Source organism: Agelaius phoeniceus, chromosome 2, assembly GCF_051311805.1.
Source record: "Agelaius phoeniceus isolate bAgePho1 chromosome 2, bAgePho1.hap1, whole genome shotgun sequence".
Taxonomy (NCBI): Eukaryota; Metazoa; Chordata; class Aves; order Passeriformes; family Icteridae; genus Agelaius; species Agelaius phoeniceus.
In genome coordinates this window covers 21,971,756-21,991,540 of record NC_135266.1, presented here as the reverse complement: position 1 = coordinate 21,991,540, position 19,785 = coordinate 21,971,756, and the positions used below count along the sequence as shown (strand labels likewise).

General features: G+C 35.4%; 1 protein-coding gene across 6 annotated transcripts in view; it reads left to right on the top strand.

Moving 5' to 3' along the window:
- The window catches only part of STS (steroid sulfatase), a 107,182-nt gene that overhangs the window by 41,838 nt on the left and 45,559 nt on the right, over positions 1-19,785 (top strand). For all 6 annotated transcript variants that reach the window (XM_077173299.1, XM_077173298.1, XM_077173300.1 and 3 more), the window contains one exon: positions 3,247-3,383. In XM_077173299.1, the coding sequence (XP_077029414.1) occupies positions 3,247-3,383 (137 nt within the window). The remainder of the gene's footprint in view (positions 1-3,246; positions 3,384-19,785) is intronic.

Sequence of the window (19,785 nt, the reverse complement as noted above, 5' to 3'; positions counted from 1 at the left end):
AAGAAATTCATTACTCTGAGAGTGATGAAGCACTGGAACAGGTAGAGCAGTTGCAGATGCCCCATCCCTGGAATTGTTCAAGGATTACCTGCTGGTCATGCTGGTTTTATTGAGGCCCAGGATACAGTTGGCTTTATGGGCTGCAAGTGCATATTTTGTCAGCTAATATGGAGCTTCTTGTCAACCAACACCCCCAGGTCCTTCTCAGATCTGTTCCCATTCCATTCTTCATCCAGCCTGAATTTGTGCTTGGCATTGACATAACTGTGGTGCAGGCCTTTGCACTTGGCTTTGTTGACTTCATTAAATTTTCATGGGCCGAAATCTCAAGCTTGTCCAGGCACCTCTGGGTGGTGTTCCTTCCCTGCAATGTGTCAACTGTGCCACTTAAGTGCACAGAAAAGCCAACAATTGCCCAAGGAGTTTTCAGAGCAGCAAGCATTTAGGCAGATTTGCAGGAAAAATGTTAAAAGACTTGGGTTTGAAGCACAAAGTCAGATTAGTTTTAATTGCTCTCTCACACACTTTAAAGCTGTTTTTTATAGCTCAGGCCTGAGCTGAATCCTTGAGTAATACAAAGACACCTCACTATACAAAAGAAGAACCTGGTACTTTGCAATGCAGACGAGTCACCAGCACTGTGATGCTTTAAGATGTTTTCAAGATCCATTAAAAGCACCCTGAAGAATATCTTATGTCAGATGTGTGTAATCTCTCTAGCTACTCAATAAATTGAAAAAACTGTGTGACTCATGTGAGGATAAAAAATCTCAAATTTTTTGATAAGGAGATTCACTGTGTTTGGGCTGTGTAAAAGATAGTGGAAATACATTTTTGAAAGAGCTGTTTTTTGAAGTGGTTAAGGAGTTAAGCTGTTATTGTCAAATTTTTCTCCCGCCTACTAGCTGGTATTGTCATTCCATTTTCAAGGTCAGAGTAAAGGTATTTAGTCATGATTCTCCTCAAAGTGTTTTGGCAGGAGATAAATAGCTGCCTCTGATCTTTTAGAGGATATTAATAGGTGAGACACTTCTCCACCTGACAGCAAGCTGTCAATCAAAAGCTGTCAATTGTAGTTGGAAAAAAGAGAATGATGTAGTGCCCTTCCATATCAATCATTGATTTGATGACTCTTCATGAAAGTTAGGTCTTTCTGTGAGTTCAACAAACAAAACAAACTTGAATTGTTACATCTTGAAAATAACATTTGTAATGGAACCTATTGATACTTTTAGCAAAGCAAGTAGGCAGTTATGAGAATGCAGTGTTTCTATGGCATTAGAACAAGGTAGTTTGTATGAAAACTAAATATAGCCTGCAGTGTTAAAGTACAAAATAATTTTTTGTGTTGTTTTACCCTAGAATTTGTATATTAATCTCAATTCAGTGAACTGTGTTTAAGGAAAAAGTCAACAATAATCCCACGAATTAAAAAATGCTAGTTGTAAAACAAAAATGATCTGCCTTGAAGTAAAGTTCTCTAGTGAAAGGTCAGTATTACATTTATGTATATATTAAATAAGTAACTTTTAAGTATATGTCTTTTTTTACTTCAATTGGTGATATTTTCAGCCTTTTTCACTGACTCAGGGATCTCTTGTTATTTGTTTCTAAAATTGTGAAAAGTTCTCACATATATGACCTTTCAAATAGCAACAAACAACTTCATGGAAAGTATATCTTTTATGAAAAACATGTCTTAAACGTTTTGGATCGGTACTTTATATAATAAAGTAATACAGGATTTATGCACAAATGTTTGTGAGAGAATTAAAATATTTTTTATTCATCTTCCACATGAAGAATGTTTTTTTTCTTCTGGGTTTCCTAAAAAATGAGAACTTTTTTATGAAGAAAAAATCCCCATCAGAAACACACTTATCAAGTGAGTAATATGGATAAAAATTTCCCATTCTGTGTTTATCTACTACTGTATATGCCAGTAGAAAAAAAAGCTTTAATCATTCAACTTGTGAAAAAAACAGATCCAACCAAGGAGAGAGGAAAATGGATCATAAATATAGTAGATTAAACTTAATTTTTTTTCTTTAGGAGGAAACTATTGATATCAGATTAATCTCTTTTTCTACTTGTTTTCAAGTTCTAAATGTTAGGATTTTTTTGTTAATTTTAAAGAAGTGTTTTTTATGAGCATGCCTGTATTGGGACTACCCTCTTAAAAAGGTGGATGAACCAACTGCTTGAGTAAATACATGGTCTCCATTTGATGTTGATGTGAATCACAGGTATTATCCCCCACAGCTTGGTGGGGGAAAATATGATAAATAAAACTAAAAGTAGTCTTCAATTAGCTGTGTGCTTTAAGATGAGATCCAGACAAGTGTTGTGGGTAGTGCTTTTGTGGTTCAGCTGATATTTACAATATGCATAATGTACTGCAAGTGCTGTTAGAGCATATAGCAGTAAATTTGGCTAGTACGGCACAATTTTAAATAAAGTAGTATAAATAATGCATAAGGAGAAGTACTTGTTTGAGCTGTGCTTTCACAGCCTGCTGGAATTGATCATAAATATCCTGTTGACAGATCACATGAAGAGCAAAATTTACAGAGAGTCTATTTATTGCACTCTTTCTCTTGTATCTGTTTAGGAAATAGACAGAAGACAATGGAGACTGTTCGTTACTCTGAGAACAAAAAGTTTTATATTGGTATGACTTTGAGGTTATGTAGAGTCACATGCATACACATACAGAGCTTTAAAAGGAAAGAGGTTTGGTCATATACCTTAACCCATAATAAAGACCCAGGTCCCCATAACAGTTTAGTTGATCAGCTTCCACATGACTTTGTGAGGAAGGAATTGCGTTTCACATGGATATGTAGTGCTGAGGGTATATTTTTGAACAGAAATTGTATTCAGGTTTTTAAAAATATACATGTAAATTGTTGAGACGTGTTTGTATTCAGAAACTGCTAGATTCCTGCCTTTGAACAACAAGTCCTTTTTCAATATATATCACAAATAGTATTAAGATAGATTTCGTCATTTATTTTTGCTTTCAATTCAGTAAAAGAGTGGCATTTTTACTGGATGTGTGTTTATTCAGAATTATCCTGTAATCAATTACATTTTTCCTTTTCACCTTTCTTTTTGTTTTGGTGTTTGTTTTTTTGAGGGGGTAGAGGGAGCCTTTTTTAAAAAAACTCTATTGAAGAAAGATTTATTTGTAGAAAGCTTATTATAAAATACTGTAAGAGTTTGTGGTTTTGTTTTGTTTTCCAGGAACACTGATACACCATTTCTTCTTTTCCTGTCTTATCTTCATGTCCATACTGCTCTATATGCTTCAGAAAATTTCCAAGGAAAGAGCAAGCATGGTTTATATGGTGATGCAGTGGAGGAAATGGACTGGAGTGTAGGTATGTTACACATGCTTCTAACAGCGGTGGAAGGGATTCATGATGAGTTGTGTTCATGTTCACCAAATTGAGACCAGCAATTTGTGTCTATAGTATATCTGTCATACTTGTCCTTTATACTTAGGGGAAAGAAACAGTCTTTTAGAAAGCACAATAATCTGAGCTTTTGTGATATCTACTTTATTGCCAAATTTATTGTGTCCTAAAAAAGCAGTTCCCTTTGACTGTGAAAGTGGTCTATGCAGCATGGACTTAGCAGAGATGTGGACATCTAAGTATGGGCTTCTGAAGCTGAGTAGTTAAATCCAACCCTCTGAGCTTCTGAGTGCATCTTGCATATTCAAATGATCCTTATAAAACAATCAACTATTTTAAAAAGTGACCATATGATATCAGAATCAAAATATTTTCAAATTAAGTATATAATATGCACTCTTGGCAAAACTAGTTTGCTAATTATTTCAGTGAGTTCTCTGAATTACTGAAATCACCAAGATGAGATCCACTTCTGTTTATGAAGAATAGTCCAAAAAAATCAATTTGCCTTTCAGAGCCTTCCATTCTGTCTGAGGCTGGAGAGGAATTGGTCCTTAAATCTTTCAGCAGGCTTCCTGTATATCTAGATGTATAGAAGTGTTTCTCTGATTCCAGAGATAATCACCTGTGAAAACAAGTAACAGTTCATATTTGTAAATAATCATATGGTAGAATAGCAGTATTGTAGGCACTAAAGATGACTTTATGGTCCTCCTTCCTCTATACCTCAAGTTGATTCTCTTCTCAGTACAAGTCAATGCAAATTGGCTTTCTTCAAGAAAGCTTTCTGACTAAATTTCTATTAACAGATATTTAGCTTTGGTGCATGCATAAATCATGCCAGTATGAGCAGTTAAACATGTATTCTTTGCATATTTTGTATCAGGAAGTCTAGTTGCAGAAACAATGGGCAAAAGGCAGTGATTTGTAATGTGCTTATTGCAGTGTTTACAGGAATGGGGAGAACTGTTGTGGGAAACTGTAATGTGCTTAGGAAAGGTTTTCAATGTAGGAGATAACAGAACAACACTCTTTTGTAAATCATGTTTTGTAAAGAGAGAGCAGGTTTTGTTTTATTCCAGTTCTATCAACCCTGAATCTTTACCATGTGTATCAGTGGCCACCAGCATTTGATCAAATGGGTACTTGCATTAGATAAAAGAATGCATGTGTTATAATTTCTGTTTGCATCCACATTGTAGCAGTCCACTGGGCATTAGCTTGTTTTACTGTCTGTGTTTGATTTCCTGGGGTTTTTTTCTGTTGTGCAATATTTACTTTATTCCAGCCTAATTGGTTTTTTTTTGCTGCTGCCATTACATTTTTCTGTTTTCTTGTCCCCCAGAGAGTGTCTCTAGGGTTTAAACAGCAAGTTGGAAAGCCGGGTAGCTGACATGCTGCTGTTTCAGGCTATTTAGTGATACAGAGGTGATAACAGGTTGAAAACCACTGCCCTTTTCCAGAATGACCACAAGCTCTTAGGAGATGTGTCAAATAAACCAACTGTAGGACAGAAGCATGCTATTTAAAAAGCCTAGGCTAAATCAGAGATTCAAGTTTATGGTGATAATATAGGAAATTAGAACAAATTTAGAGAAGATACATAAGTTTCCTCAGGTATTGTCCTTTTCTGGTCATTATAGGAACATCAGGGACAGTAGAGCTAGCTTAATCAGGAAACAGATCCACAGATCCACAACTGTCATTTACTAGTATAAAAGTAACAATTTTTTTTTTTTTGGTTGATCTCAGTTTTGGTTGTGTCTTGTAAAAATCTTCTTGATGAGAGATGGCATATTTGCTCCAGGATGTAGAAAACATGTTTAGTTCCTCTGCTACTTTCTCCTCCATTATTAGCCTGATGGAAAAAAAAAAAAAAAAAAAAAAAAAGCCATGGCTGTCATTTCCAAATGAATCTGGAAGAATAATATACTTTTTTTTTTTTTTTTTCAGTTGAAGGGAGTACTTATTTCCATTAACCTGCACTGAAAAGTCCAGTTTTAATGCATCAGCTATGTCAGAGAAAGTAGATTGATTCACTGTACTGCTGATGTCAGTAACCAGTATGCTCTTGAAAATGCCTCTGAAGATGAGGCAGTAGAAAAAGTTTTAAAAAAATTGTCTAGAAAAGATGAAAAAGTGAATACTGTGAGCTTTTCAGAAATGGAGGTTTTATTATTCATTTGACAAAAATTAGTATTTATGCATAGATGAATGTAACTTGCAAGAGCAGTAAGAACAAGATAGCCCAGATATAACACTAGGCTGCAAGACTTTCTAAGTAAAGACAACACAGCATATGAAGAAAACATGAGTGTATTGAAATCTACATTATAGAACAACATCAGAACCAACTTTCATTGAGTTCTAAAAGAAATTTACAGTGGTTTCTGCTGACTGAGTCATGTTGTGGAAGGCCCTTGTGGATGACTTAAAAAAAAAAAAGAGTAGAAAAGGAGTAGAAGTTGCAAGTAGAAGTACTACCAGGTACCAGTGATGACATAAAGACATAAAGATTGAACATTCAAATGCAACTGAAATATTATTCCTTATTTGAGAGATCAGATGGAATCAAAAAGATTTTAGGTGCCATTTCCAAGAAAGAAAGCAGAAGCTTTTCTTGTAAGATGGAAAAGTCCACTCAAGACTCAAAATTCTAATTACAAAACAGTTCATTTTGAACATTTTCATTTTTTATTTATTGAGAATCAATACCAAATTGGACAATAATTCAATTCTAAGGCCATCGTCATGCTAGGAGGAAAAAAGCCCCAAAAAAGTGAGAATAAAATACTTTGAATATTTCATGTTTGTGACTTGTTAAACCAATACTGAAGATTATGATTACAATCCATGTCAAATATCCAAAATAAAAAGCCTCTTTATAAGCTTTGGGACCATGTATGTCTATTGTTTTTTCATACTGATGTGTGTATAACAGAATTCAATGTTGAAAGCATTCAGTTATAATGTCACTGCATGTGACATGCCTTAGAGAATTATTCTCTGGCTAATAACATTAATTTTCTTTCAATGTAGGCTAAGCACCTTATTAATGCTATTAATTATAATTAATATGAGAGCAGATGAAATAATCTTACAGTCTAAAAATGGAAAAAGAAATGATGAATGAATCAATGAATGCACTATCATCCTTTTCTTCCTTCCTCTATTCCCTTCTTTCATTCCTTCATCCTGATTGAGTATAGGAAGAAAAATGGATATGCTCAGAAATTGTTTTTGATGTAATTGCATTACACTAATTTAATCCAAAACAGATCACTGCAAAGAGTTTTGGAGCCCCCTGTAGACTTGCAAGCTGTGTGAAGACATTAATCCCACACCACTTTTGCAAATGGCTGGTTGTTATTTTGTTAGCAGCAGCTGAACTACATATCAGGTGTTCTTCCTTTGTAGGTCAATCCCAATTGAAAGGTTTAGATGTAAAAAAGTCTCAGAAATTGTAGTCTGTCACATCCTAGGTAACTGTAAAGAGGGGGCCTTGTCTGGATGTCTTTGTTAAATGAATGTCCTGAAAGCTGAAAAACCTTAACTGCCTCTCTCCCATGATCTTTTGACCTGTCTTAGGATCAAGTTAATATTACAAGAAAATATTATAAGTCATCTGATATTAGTTATTTAGAAGGAAAGGAAAGGAAAGGAAAGGAAAGGAAAGGAAAGGAAAGGAAAGGAAAAAGGAAAGGGAAAGGGAAAGGAAAAATCCCAAAGCATCTTAAATTTGACTTTTATTTTAAATAAAATAGAATTTTATAGGAAGTGTGTTTTTTGTAGGAATATGTTCCCAGTACCACTGAACAGTGTCCTGAAAAGGGTTATAAGAAAGACTCGAGCCTTTTTTAATAGAAAAACCTGGGAGAGCTGGGACTGAAGCCCTATTCAGCCTGCAGAAGAGAGTATCTTATTGACCTGAAGGAAGAGTGTAAAGAGAATGGGCCCAGGCTCTTCTCATTTGTGCCCAGTGGGGAGAAGAAATGGGCACAAATTGAAACATGTGAGGTTTCCTCTGAACATCAGGGAAAACTTTTTTACTCTGAGGATGATCACATGCTAACCCAGGTTGCCATTGGGGTGGTGAAGTCTGGAGATGGTCCAGGGCTCCAAGTGGCCCTGTTTAAGGAGCAAGCTTGGGCAAGGTAGCCTCCAGAGGTCCCTTCCAACATCAATCATTCTGTGATTCTGTGAGATGCTGGAGAAAACAAAAAAATCTGTTCACTAAAGTCAAATCATATTTGAAACAAAATCAAATACAACTTTTAAAAGTCAGTGTAGAGAAACAAAGAAACTCTGAAGCAAACAGAAGCAAGATTCTGTCATGATACTCCCCTCCTCTGCTGTTCTCTAGTGTGACCCCACCTGGAGCAATGCATCCAGGTCCAGAGGAAAGCCACAGAAATGGTCAGAGGTCTGGAAACATTCTTCTCTGAAGAAAGGCTGGAAGAGCTAAGGTTCTTTAGCTTGGGGAGCTGAGATTGTTTAGCCTGGGGAGGGAAAGGTTCCAGGGTTATTGCTGCCTTTCAATATATAAAGGGGGCCTATAAAAAAGGTGGAGAGGGACTTGCCAATGACTGTATAGACAAGACAAGGGGCAGTTTTAAACTGAAAGAGAACAGGTTTAGGTTAGCTATTAGAAAGTAATTGTTTGTGATGAGGACAGTGAGACACTGGACCAAGTGGCCCAGAGAAGCTGTGGGTCTCCCATCACTGGCAGTATTCAGGTTCAGGTTGTACAGGGCTTGGAGTAATGTGGCAGGGAGATTGGACTGTATGATCTTTGAAGGTCCCTTCCAATACAAGCCATTCTTTGATTCTCCATTACTATAGTGATTGACAAGTTTTGAGGATGCTAAAGACATCTTAAGTAGATTTTCCTTATAAGGAAATAATATCCCATAATTTTTTTAAAGTATAAGTAACTATGCAATTAAACCTTAGGTATCTGAAGAAATTGAACCTCACATGAGGAACATTTATGAACTTGTTGAAGCATTTGCAATACTCTGCAACACAACTCTCTGGGGTGACATATAGCCTGTACTGAAATGCAGCGTGACAGATGTAAAGCATACTTTCTTCACTGAGGAAGGACAGCTGGGGTAATCTAGTAGGACTGTCTGAAAGTCAGACCACTTTTCAACTGGTTTGTTTTTTTTTTTATTATTCCACTGCTATCATTATTAAGAATTTTCTATAAATACATATCTTCACAAAGCACTTTCAAAGACGAAGAGAAAGGCAGAAGCTCCACCAAGCCAACACCAGACTTTTGTGAAAAACATCTAATTTACTTATTCCCTAATGAGATTTCCTAGTGTTATAAAAAAGATTATATCAGTAATATGATATGTGCAGGATTAAGGTGTGGTTCCTAATGTTGATTCCACCCAATTGTGAGATGATGGAAACTAAATTCTTACATACCTTTATCTGATGAATTTTTACATGATTAAATAGTTAATATGCTAAGCATGTGAACTTGATCACATCCTTTCCTTTAATCTTTATTCTATTCTGGAATGATGTAAATGAAGGGTCTAAGAGCAAACCATTCCAATTTAATATAAACTATTTTTAATGACCCCTGAGGCATCTTTCTCTCTTTTTAGTAATAGATGTAACACCAAGTAAATGAAAATAATGGTTTCAGACACAAAACAAAAGTTACTTTGGAAAATGTAATATATTTAGGAGACAGAAAACTGAACTATGCCCAAAAGACCCATAGGAATTCTTGCTCTGATGAAAGTAACATAGTCTAATGCATTCACAAAGCAGAGAAAAAAAGGTAATTTTTTTTCACTTTTTAAATTCATTGTTTTAAAATTACAATCCTTTAAACTCTTAAAGCTGACTTATTATTTTTAATTACAAACTAATTAAAATTTAATTTTAATAATTTTTTCAGGCTATTCTGTCCTGAAGTTACATTCTTAGGGGTTGGGTGTTTGGGGTTTTGTGGGGGTTTTGTGTGCTTTTTTAATGTTCTTTCAAATACAGTACAGTAACTATCTTCCTTCTGGTAAACAGCATAGTATTATTAAATTTTATCCGAAATCAATATTTCTTCTTTTACATAAAATTGTTAGTGGTTGTTATTTTGAATTCTCATGTCTCTGAATCACTTTGCAGTGTTTGTATACTTTGAACCTTTATTTAAAAACCTATTCTATAAGGGACAACCTAAAAATGTATCACAAATCTTCTGAGAATTCTGAATTGTATTAAAAATCAAAATAAACATTATTAATAATATGAGAAGAAAAATATGGACAAATTCCTATTGCTTTGAGAAAAAAATGAATGAGCTATCTTTTTTTTTTCCGCGAAAAAATCCTGCACACCAAGATAAGCCTAATTTATCATGGCTTTTCACCTCATGTAGTCATTTGTAACAGTGCAACATCGATTAAAAAGATAAGCAAAACAGAATGATGCCACATGATCAGAAGCAGCAGATAAGCACTGATCTTATCCAGCTACTGTGAATGTGACATAATGTTGGCTGAGCCTCAAAACCAAAAAATAGAATTAAAAATCTGGAGATGGATGCCTGATGCTAATAGTGCATTCCTTGACCTTGCTTTTCTGAATACATACTGGTGTACATCTCAAATCTGTAAGGTTTAATATTAGGCTGGATTTCTTATCATAAAAGATGTTCAGCCAGCACCCTGAGGAAGAAGGTATTCAGCCAATACAGGTACTCTGTGACTAGGATAGAATTTTCCCACCCTGTCTTGCTAATCTGCTCTTATTCAAGCATTAAGAGACTGTTTTCTCTGGTAAGACAGTAGTTAAGCTCTTGAAGCACATTCACTCTTTAGGTCACATCTGGGAAAATTGTCAGTGTGGGTGCAGATTAAAAACATTTGTGGTTCTGCCTTTTATGATATGGATGTGTTCCAGTTAAAATCTGCTCTAAAACCCAAACCCATTTCATATGTCACTAAGCAGCAATGACTTTCAGTCACTACTGAATGGGACCAAATTTAAGAGGTGACTAGGTGATGAAGGACTCCTGTTTCCACTATGATAAGACTCCTGATATACCTAATCCTCTTTAAGTATAGTTTCTTTTTATATATCACATCTTTGTATACAGCAAAGCTCCTTCTCAGAACACTATTTACAAGATTACAAGGCACATCTTAAGTCACCATTTCTGTAGCACTTTTTAATCAGTCATGTTCAAATAATGTCTTAGTACTCCATGATGGAAAAATTGAGTGTAATGTAGTTTGTGGTAATAGTGCTGTATGGTTCAAAATTTGCTGCCAGCTGCTTAAGAGGTTTCATTTGCATCTGATACTGCAGAAGTTAAATTGTCAGAACAACGTGTGCTAGGGCACTGTGCATTTTTCTTTACAAAAATGTAATCATGTAATGTTCAAAAATGTAAAGGCTTTCTGTTAATTATGAAGCTCTTAAAATTCGGTCTATTGCAAAAACAGTGACTTGACATCTAACGTTTTGTTAGATCAAAATGCTGTAATTGGTGAAAGAAAATTTGCATTAGTCTTAGACAAGTTAATTTCTATCAGTAAGAGAAAGCTCAAAACCTGTTTTAGATAAACTAGAAATAAGAATCCTGATGACTCCAAGCAATGATAAATCCAGGTAAGGAGGATAGGAAGTTCTCTAATGAAATATGCAACCAACCTTTTGTTTCACCTTTGCCTCTGAAGTTTAATTTTACAAATTAATAGTATGGTTGGATTTTGCTCCTAGCTTAAGGTGGGTAGGGAAAACCATTATCAGTGAGATTAAGAACACAGCAAGATTAAGAACAATTCATAACAATTAAGAGCACAGATTTAAGCCAAAATTGACCTGCAGGACTTCAATTCAATATGGACAAAGGTCTGAGTATGAATATTCAGATAAAAGTTGCAATAAGGAAACAAAATGGGGCTAACTTTATTCAAATTCTAGATAATCTCCAAAATACAGACTGGAAAAACAGTTTTAAGGAAGCTGCTAAAGGTTTTGCTCATCGAGGGCCTTTGCATAGCAACCTTTTTTAGCACAGATACTGTGAAGCTTTAAAAAAAATTACATTTGCACTGTGCTAGAAAAACTCCACAGGAATTTAGTAAGACAGTCATCCAGAGCAAGGGATCAGGATGACAGACTTTACTCACTTTGGTGGAAGTGTTACTGTTGTCAGCCTTAACCTTCAGCCCTGAATTAGGAACATGACTTTTGCCATCCTTTTTCTTCAGTAGTTGGACACTGAAAGCATATCTGTGTAGGTATTTATGGAGCTTGTAATCATGGTTTTATAAAGAATGTGACTGTGCTAGAGAAGGAGAAGGATGTTGCTGGTGGTAGTTGCATGTCTTTGAAAGAAGCCTTGACATGAAACTAAGGGACAAAGAGACTGAAAATGTCAAGGATTTTTAATCTGTGTGTTAAAACTTTCTTATCCATGCCTCTTCCTTGTACCTTCAGATAGTTCTGTAGTGGATTACCCAGTACCTTACCATAGCTGATACAGCCCATAAATGCATACAAATATGCAGAAGGCATAAGTGAACATTGTAAGATTATGAAGTCAAGTACTCAAAAGATAGAAAAAAAATCATTCTTCCTATGCTTGTGTCTCGTGGTACAGTTTTCTAAGGTATGTTTACATGCCATTTCTTTTCCCATTGGAATCCTATCTCCTTATCAGAGTGCCTTCTTAATGAGCAGCTTCTCAACAGTAGGTATATTCCTCATTGTTAAATATGAGTTCTCATGTTTTATTTAACACATGCTATTGAAGTTCTGTTTTGAAGACAGATACTTTGACATGTCTCATCTCTTCTGTGTCAGTACTTTGCTGCAGTGTATTACAGATTTGCAAATAAGGATTTTCACAAAGCCTTTGTAAGATAGGGGAATCTCATTAATCTGTTTCCCAAAAGAAAAACTGAGACACAGAGATGATGTTCAGTTTTAACTCCTGAGATATAACTTTGTTGCTAGTTACCCACTAATCCAGATCTGGATCTATAGTAAAGCATTAGGACTTTAATTCAGCTGGCATGGGATTCGGGAAGGATAAAAGTAATTTTTTTCACAGTCTTGATCCATATTGGAGGCTGGAAATGGTTAGAATGTGCACCTGGACTCAGGAACTCATGTTTTCTTCTGGTCCTGAGGACTAAATAGTCCTTTTTAAGGATAATTAAATATCTTTTTCAATATATGAACTATAATGATATGAACAGTTTCTGTGATGACTCAGGGAATATCTTCCAGCCTTTTACCATTTTTTCATACCTGGCTGCATATCAATTAGCTGTAGAAAAAACCCTAAAACTGATCATGTGCATTTCAGTTTCAGTGATGATATTGAGAATACTATAGATTCTTTTAAAATAATATACAATGTTTTTTTGAAGAGAGATATGAAACTTTTTCATGCTTTTTTGGAAATGTATGTTAATTTTTTGAGACTGTGCTGCTTAAAAAAAGGTGATCTAATTCAGAGTGAAAGCAGTAATCATACAATAAAGCTTATGACAATATCAATTCTGTATTCTTCATCAACAGACTGGTTCCAATTAGTGAATTTTCATGCAGAATTTCATACTGTTGAATCACAAGGTTCAAATTCCAGGTGGTAATAAGCTCTTATTGATGAGGTTTATAGAACTGGGTTTTTATTGACTCTGGCTGGTAATCTTTCAAAGGTACATTTGACTTAGTGCTAAAACAACCACACTATATAATAGGCTGGGTGGTAATACTGCTAAAGATCATTATTTTTATAAAAACAGTTGCTTATATTGCATTAAAGAAAGCTTTTTATTGCTTTCTGTATAATAACAAAATATAATAATGAGATAAATAATGAATTTTTTAGGGCTAGGAAAAGCAGTAGAGTAATGATGCAGTGATTAGTGAAAGGCAGTCTGGTAAAATGGTAATTTTGCTCTGGAGCTTTTCCCCTAACCACTTGATTGTATAAAAAGGCATTTCTATTTCAATTTAAGATGCTGTTTAAGAAAACTGAAACTGATTCTGTATTTTTCTTTTCTATCATTCTTTTTTAATACTGATGTTTGTGGGGCAAGGGTTCGTAGTGTACTCAGGTTACTAGTTTGAATTCTTTCTTCTTGTTTTTGCTTTCTTTTGACTTTGTATACACACTTCTATTTTTAAATCATTCTCTCTCCCTACCCATGAAACTTTCTTTATAACATTTCCTCATGAAGAGCATATTTCAGTAACCCTGAGAAGACTGAACTGATTTTGTATTACAGTAGTAAGCTCAATATCCAAAGGAACACCTGACCCCTAAGGGCTAAGTTGCTTACTTGGGATGAGCAAAAAAAGACTCCATGATAATCAAATTCTTTCCTTAGACCAGCATGAAGTTATATTCTACAGCTTTAGTGGATCTTGCAGCCTTATGATTCCACAAGAGGGGAGGCAGAGCACCCTTCTCTCCCTTACCTCCTTTTTTTCTAACCAGCTTCCAGAGAAAATAGAAAGAAGGAGAAAGAGAGGAAGAAGAGAGGAATCTTCCTTTTTCAGCAAGTGTCCTTTTAGCAAACTACTGGATGGACTCGTCTATAATGTCACACTTACATTGCCTACAATTAAGTATGACTAACTTAGGTCCTTCAGTTTACATGGTTTTATAGTACTGCTGCCATTTCACTGTTGTGAAGGTAAAGGATTTTGGGTCTTTAGGCTCTTTTATCTCAGTGGTTGAGATAGTTGTGGGTTAGAAATCAAACTTACGTTCATTTCTTTATCAGACTTGCATCAAAAAACAAAGCAGGAAACAAGAAATAATAAAAATGTATTATTTGTATTAATACAAATGTATTATTTGCATTTTAATCCTAAAGAAAAGAATGGCCTAGCCCAAAAAAAGCAGTACAAACTTTGTCTTCCCGTGAATCCAAAGATAACTTAATGCCAGATGTTTGAAAGAAATTAATAGTTTGGGATGCCTCATTATTTCTAGTAAAGTCAAGGAAGATCCTAGTTGTGCTAATGTGAAAAGTATAGCCAATATAGAGTATTTCAATGTATAGTATATCACTGTGTAAAAGGTACCAAAGTGCTTCTAATCCAGAGTTCAAATGATTTTGACATCACAAAATCACAGAGCATACATTAAGCAAGATATAAATGAATACATATTTTTATTTGCTTATAATTCAAACACATATAATTATCCTTTCCATTTGCCAGATTAAAAATTGGATATGAGCCAACAGTGTGAATTTGCAGCCCAGAAAGCCAGCTATGTCCTGGGCTGCATCTAAAGCAGCGTGGCCAGCAGGATGAGGGTGGTGAATCTGCCCCACTGCTCTGCACTTGCTAGATCCCACCTGGAGTGCTGCATCCAGCTCTGGGGTCCTCAGCACAGGAAAGGTGGGGGCCTCTCAGGACTGGCCTAGAGGAGATTGGTGAAGATGAGCAGAGGGCTGGAGGAGCTCTCCTGTGGAGACAGACTGAGAGAGCTGGGCTGAGAGAGAGCCTGGAGAAGAGAAAGCTCTAGGGAGAATATTTAAAGGAAAATAAATTATAAGAAAGACTGTAGAAAGACTTGATACCAGTACTTGTAGTGATAGGGCAAGGGACAAAAGTTTTAAACAGCAAAATGGTAGATTTAAATTGGACGTTGGGAAGAAATATTGGACAAGGAGGGTGGTAAGACATGGAACAGGTTGCCCAGAAAAGTTGTGAATGCTGCATCATTGGAAGTGTTCAAAGCCAGATTTTAAGTAACCTGATCTAGTGACAGATGTCCCTTCCTAAGGCAGGGAGGTTGGACTAGATGGTCTTTGAAGGCCCATTCCAAACCAACATCAGGACAGAGTGAAACACAATGTACCCAGCACATCCTACAGAACAATGTTTGAACACCTAGCAGGGTGTTTATGAGCAAAGTGCTGCTATGATGGCTTTTTTTATCAGCATTTTTTTTAAGAGGCACAAAATTGGCAGTTGTCCTTAAAAAAAAAAAAAAAAAACTAAAACCTTTCTACAGGACATATCCTAAATATTCTTGCCTATCTAGAGCTGAAGTAGTCAAGCTCCATATCCTCAATTTCTCAGTCCAACTTTTGTGTGATTCTGCTGCAGTTTGCCAATCTTCTTGTGCAATAACCCCCAGGTGCGGCTCGTAAAAAAATAGGTAGCCTAGTTAAAGGGAGCTTTGAGGACTTTCTTGGCAAAAAATACTAGACAATAATATCACATTTACCTCTCAGAATGTAAACTGGTTTTTGATGAGACATTTAATTACTTCCCTGGTTATATATTAACTTTAGGAATTCATGGTAAAATAGTTGAAAATAACTGTTTTACAAAAGGGGAACTGGTATATTAAATATATCATCAGGAAATGAATGTAAATACTCTATCCTACTGTTACCATATTTACTTATTGAATCTTGGTAATAATAGTCAGTTCCTGTGTATAGCCAGCCATACTTTCCCAGTGCCTTCTAGAGCAGAAATCTATTTGCTGGATTGTACTTACTTCTCTCTGCATGTGGTACTGAAACACCAGTGTGTTACAGAGCTATTAATGTGAAATGTGAAGATCCCAAACATTTCCTGTTGAAAGACATCTGTTTATATACAAATTCTTAAATTTGATTTTATAAGTTCAGAAATTTTTAGTTTATTTTAAAAATACATTAATAGGGAGGAACTAACCCTCTACCTGCCTGTCTATCCATAGGAATAGTGCTATTCCCATAAGTAACAAATGTGCTGCCTGGGATCTTCAAGTGGTTATTTGCCATCTGTTCTTTGCAGAGTTTACCTTGGCAATAACTCCTCTCTTCCCCAAATAGTGTCTAATTACAGTTAGACTAATTTTTTCCATGTATCTATGTAAATATTTCAGCTGATCTGTGGTGTTTTTGTCAATAATCCTTCCTCATTTCACATTTAGCCTTCAGATTTATCCTAAAAAACACATCTGACTGTGATCCTTACATGCAAGGCAGAACCCTTTCAGAATTTTGCCTTGACTTCACACAGGAAAAATATAATTGTCCATTTTTGTAACTTCTCATTACAAACAAAAGGACACATGGCATTCACAGTGTTAAACCTTGGCAAACTCGGATTAATTATCACTTAATTATCATTAATTTCACATGTAACATACTTATTTTTGTTTTATTATTATATGAGTGAAAATCAGAGAAAAGGCAAAGAAAGGAGCCTAATGGTCTCAGGGCCCTCTCCGATCTCATGACTCCACCATGTCTTAGGGGCGTCAAACACATCTTGGTCTAAGCAGAGTCCTCAAGTATTTCCAAACCAATTTAAAACAAGAATGGCATATTTTTCTTTCCAGGCCTCAGACCAGAAAAAGGCAGATTTTCTTCCTCATAGGCATCTGCTGTGCTACTGAATACTACTCTGAAACTTCAACAAAAACTCTTTTTGAATAGGCTGTGAATATTTTTCAAGAGCACTTAGATGAATTAAGGAATCAAAGTGCCATTTCATGAGATAGTGAGTAATGTTTTTGAGCTAGTAATCTATCATCAGTGAGGATGACCTGAAAAATGATTTGCCTTCCCTTCAGACAGGATCCTCTGGAATGGAAGTCGGCATATATATGTCATGTTTAACACACATACATATACCAGGGGGAAAAGGCGCCAAATCATAATTTGTGGCTCTCAGTATATTTATTTTTGGTTTTTTTCTAAATTCTGAATGTCATCTAGATAAGACAGAGTAGAGTCTACATCATTAGTGGAAAAGTCCCTTGAGACAATTTTCATAGTCAGGTTTGCTTTCTTATTGGTAGTAACAGTGTCTATACAGAGATTCATTATCAAGTAACATGTTTTGGAGATGGTGATTTCACAGTAGGCTTTGAGTGTCTAATAGCACTTAGGCACAAAAGTTAGAGAAGTAGGTGAATTAACAAATGTGCATGGTGATCCTCATGTCAAGGAGAAAAAAATGTGTATTGGGAGTGAGTTAATGCACACCTACTTTCATGTTAGATTAGATTTGCACAATTAATATCAGAAAACCAGGAAATTAAATTTATTGAGATTTCATGATGAATATCATTCACTCTTGATAGAACTCCTCTTAACTGTATGGCATGTAATTTATAGCAAGTCTTTAAAACCTGCTTCCAAATTCAGCAAAGATTAAAAAAATTTGGCTGCTGAAAGATGATAAATGTTTATGCTCTAATGTCAGCCAGTTTTTTACAGTTTGAATTTTACTTAATAAAAATGAAATAAACAACTCCAAATGCTTTGAAGTTTTCTAGAAAAGTGCAGAGGATTTAAATGGGGTGTTAATTTTTTTCCCTGCTTTACATTCTTCATAATTCTTCATACATTAATCTGGCAAAATGTTGTCATTATGCATTTGGTTCTAGGACCATATACATATTCAGTATAAAGCTTAGTCTGATATTAGTAAATGTTTAAACCTTCAAAGACATAGGAAAGAGTTTCTTTTATCACTCCCCATTTATGCAATCAATCACAATCAGCATATATTGGAATGGTCAAATACCTGAAGCCTTAAATTCACCTGACAGTCTAATTCAAAATTGAATAGTACCCCTCAGCTGTCACTGCAGTTTGCCAAGGTCACACCTAAAGAAATCCCTTTCATAATTTGGAAGAAAACATGGGAGACCTCAAAGTGGGAAATGAGACAATGTCTTTTTCATTATTCATCTTAGTTGTATGTGTGAAATGGCATCTTAGATATGTGCAGAATGAAGGTGCAAATTTACCCAAAAAGTTATCTAAGCTGTCATGCAAAATGCAAATGCAGTGGACCCTCCTAAAATTGTATGACCATTTCTCATATTTTAGCATTTTAAGCAGGCTAAAAATCAAGATTACTTTAGAAATACATTGACTTATGTTCAACAGATGTAAGGTCTAAAAGTGAATTTCAAGCAATGCATTTATTAGCTAATTTAAATACTAATAAGGAAATAGCTACTGATTAGTTATACTTTTTGACCTGTAATAATCCATCATTAGTGCTGCAGTACAGGAAGCTTTTCCATCCTGCATTGTCTCTATTGCTGCTATACTTACAGGTCTTCAGACACTAAACTCTGTGCTTCATTATGCTCATGTATTTATACTTATCTAAAATATCATTCCAACTTTCATATTTAAAAAATAATTTGAACTTATATGCATAAGAAAAATAAGAGCTGTGGTACTCATCTCTAGGAAAAACCTTATGCATAAGTCAAAATTTGGTTGATTTATTCAAAGCTGCTAAGAAGTGTGTGTACCTAATCTGCTGTGCACTGTGCTGAAAATTTATCCTGAGGGTCTGAAAGACACATTATACTTATAAAACTGTATAAACAGTCACAAGTGATTTGGAAGTTTACAGCTACATGGCAATCCAAATCCAAACAAAAAGCAAGTTCACACTGATAGCTTAGCTGACCACACCAAAGCTGCCTTGTTTTCTGATTAAAAGACTGCCCTTTTCTGAGCGCTTCTGCTTATTTACTTGTCCCACTCTGAGTCTAGAGGAATCTAACAGAGAACTGTTGTTCTACAGACTATCTGGACCTAAGAACTTCTTACCTGATTTCTAGTGGGAGGTAGTTAAATCTGGGGCAATTGCCTTACTTTACTTCATTTTGAAAAGAATTGAGAATTTTTGGGGCCACATCCTTAAGATAGGTGAGCTGCATATGAAAATCCATACTTTGTGCTTTGTGTACACTGTATGTAAATCCCACTTTCAATGTATCTACAGCATACACGGCTGGAGCTGGATTGTGCCTGCTCTAGACTTCCATTGGAGGATTCCTCAATCCTACAATGTTTAAAATTGCCGACAGTGGCAGGTCTGAACTGTCTTCTGAGCTGGAAAAAGACAGCCAGCATACCAGAAGACATTAGAAATCCACTTCAGCTCTACTGTGGTCCCTGACTGAATGCCCATTAGTAGTGTGAGTGCCTCAGTTGCATTCCCAGGATTTGGCCTTGAAATAAGACTTTGAAAGAAATCCAGGTCCCAATATCCAAGAGGGCTTTGCTATGGAAACATAAATATGTTAACTGTCCATGATTGGATTTACTGTAAATATGCATTCCTGTTACAAATCAAAACACTAATATAGATGTATTTTTTCAGAACCAGATGCTACTTTTTGGCAGAATTTCCTGTTGACATTCAAGATCCCACTAACCTATCATAGCAGGAGCTTAGAACATTTGAGACTCCAGCTATGTACTTTTGGAGAAGATTTTGTTGTATGGATTGTTTCCATTGTGTAACTTTAGAAATAGTAGTGCAGTGGTACTGATTCAAGGCTTTATACTGAATGTGCACTCTACTTTCTTTCTGCAGGAAGAACCTT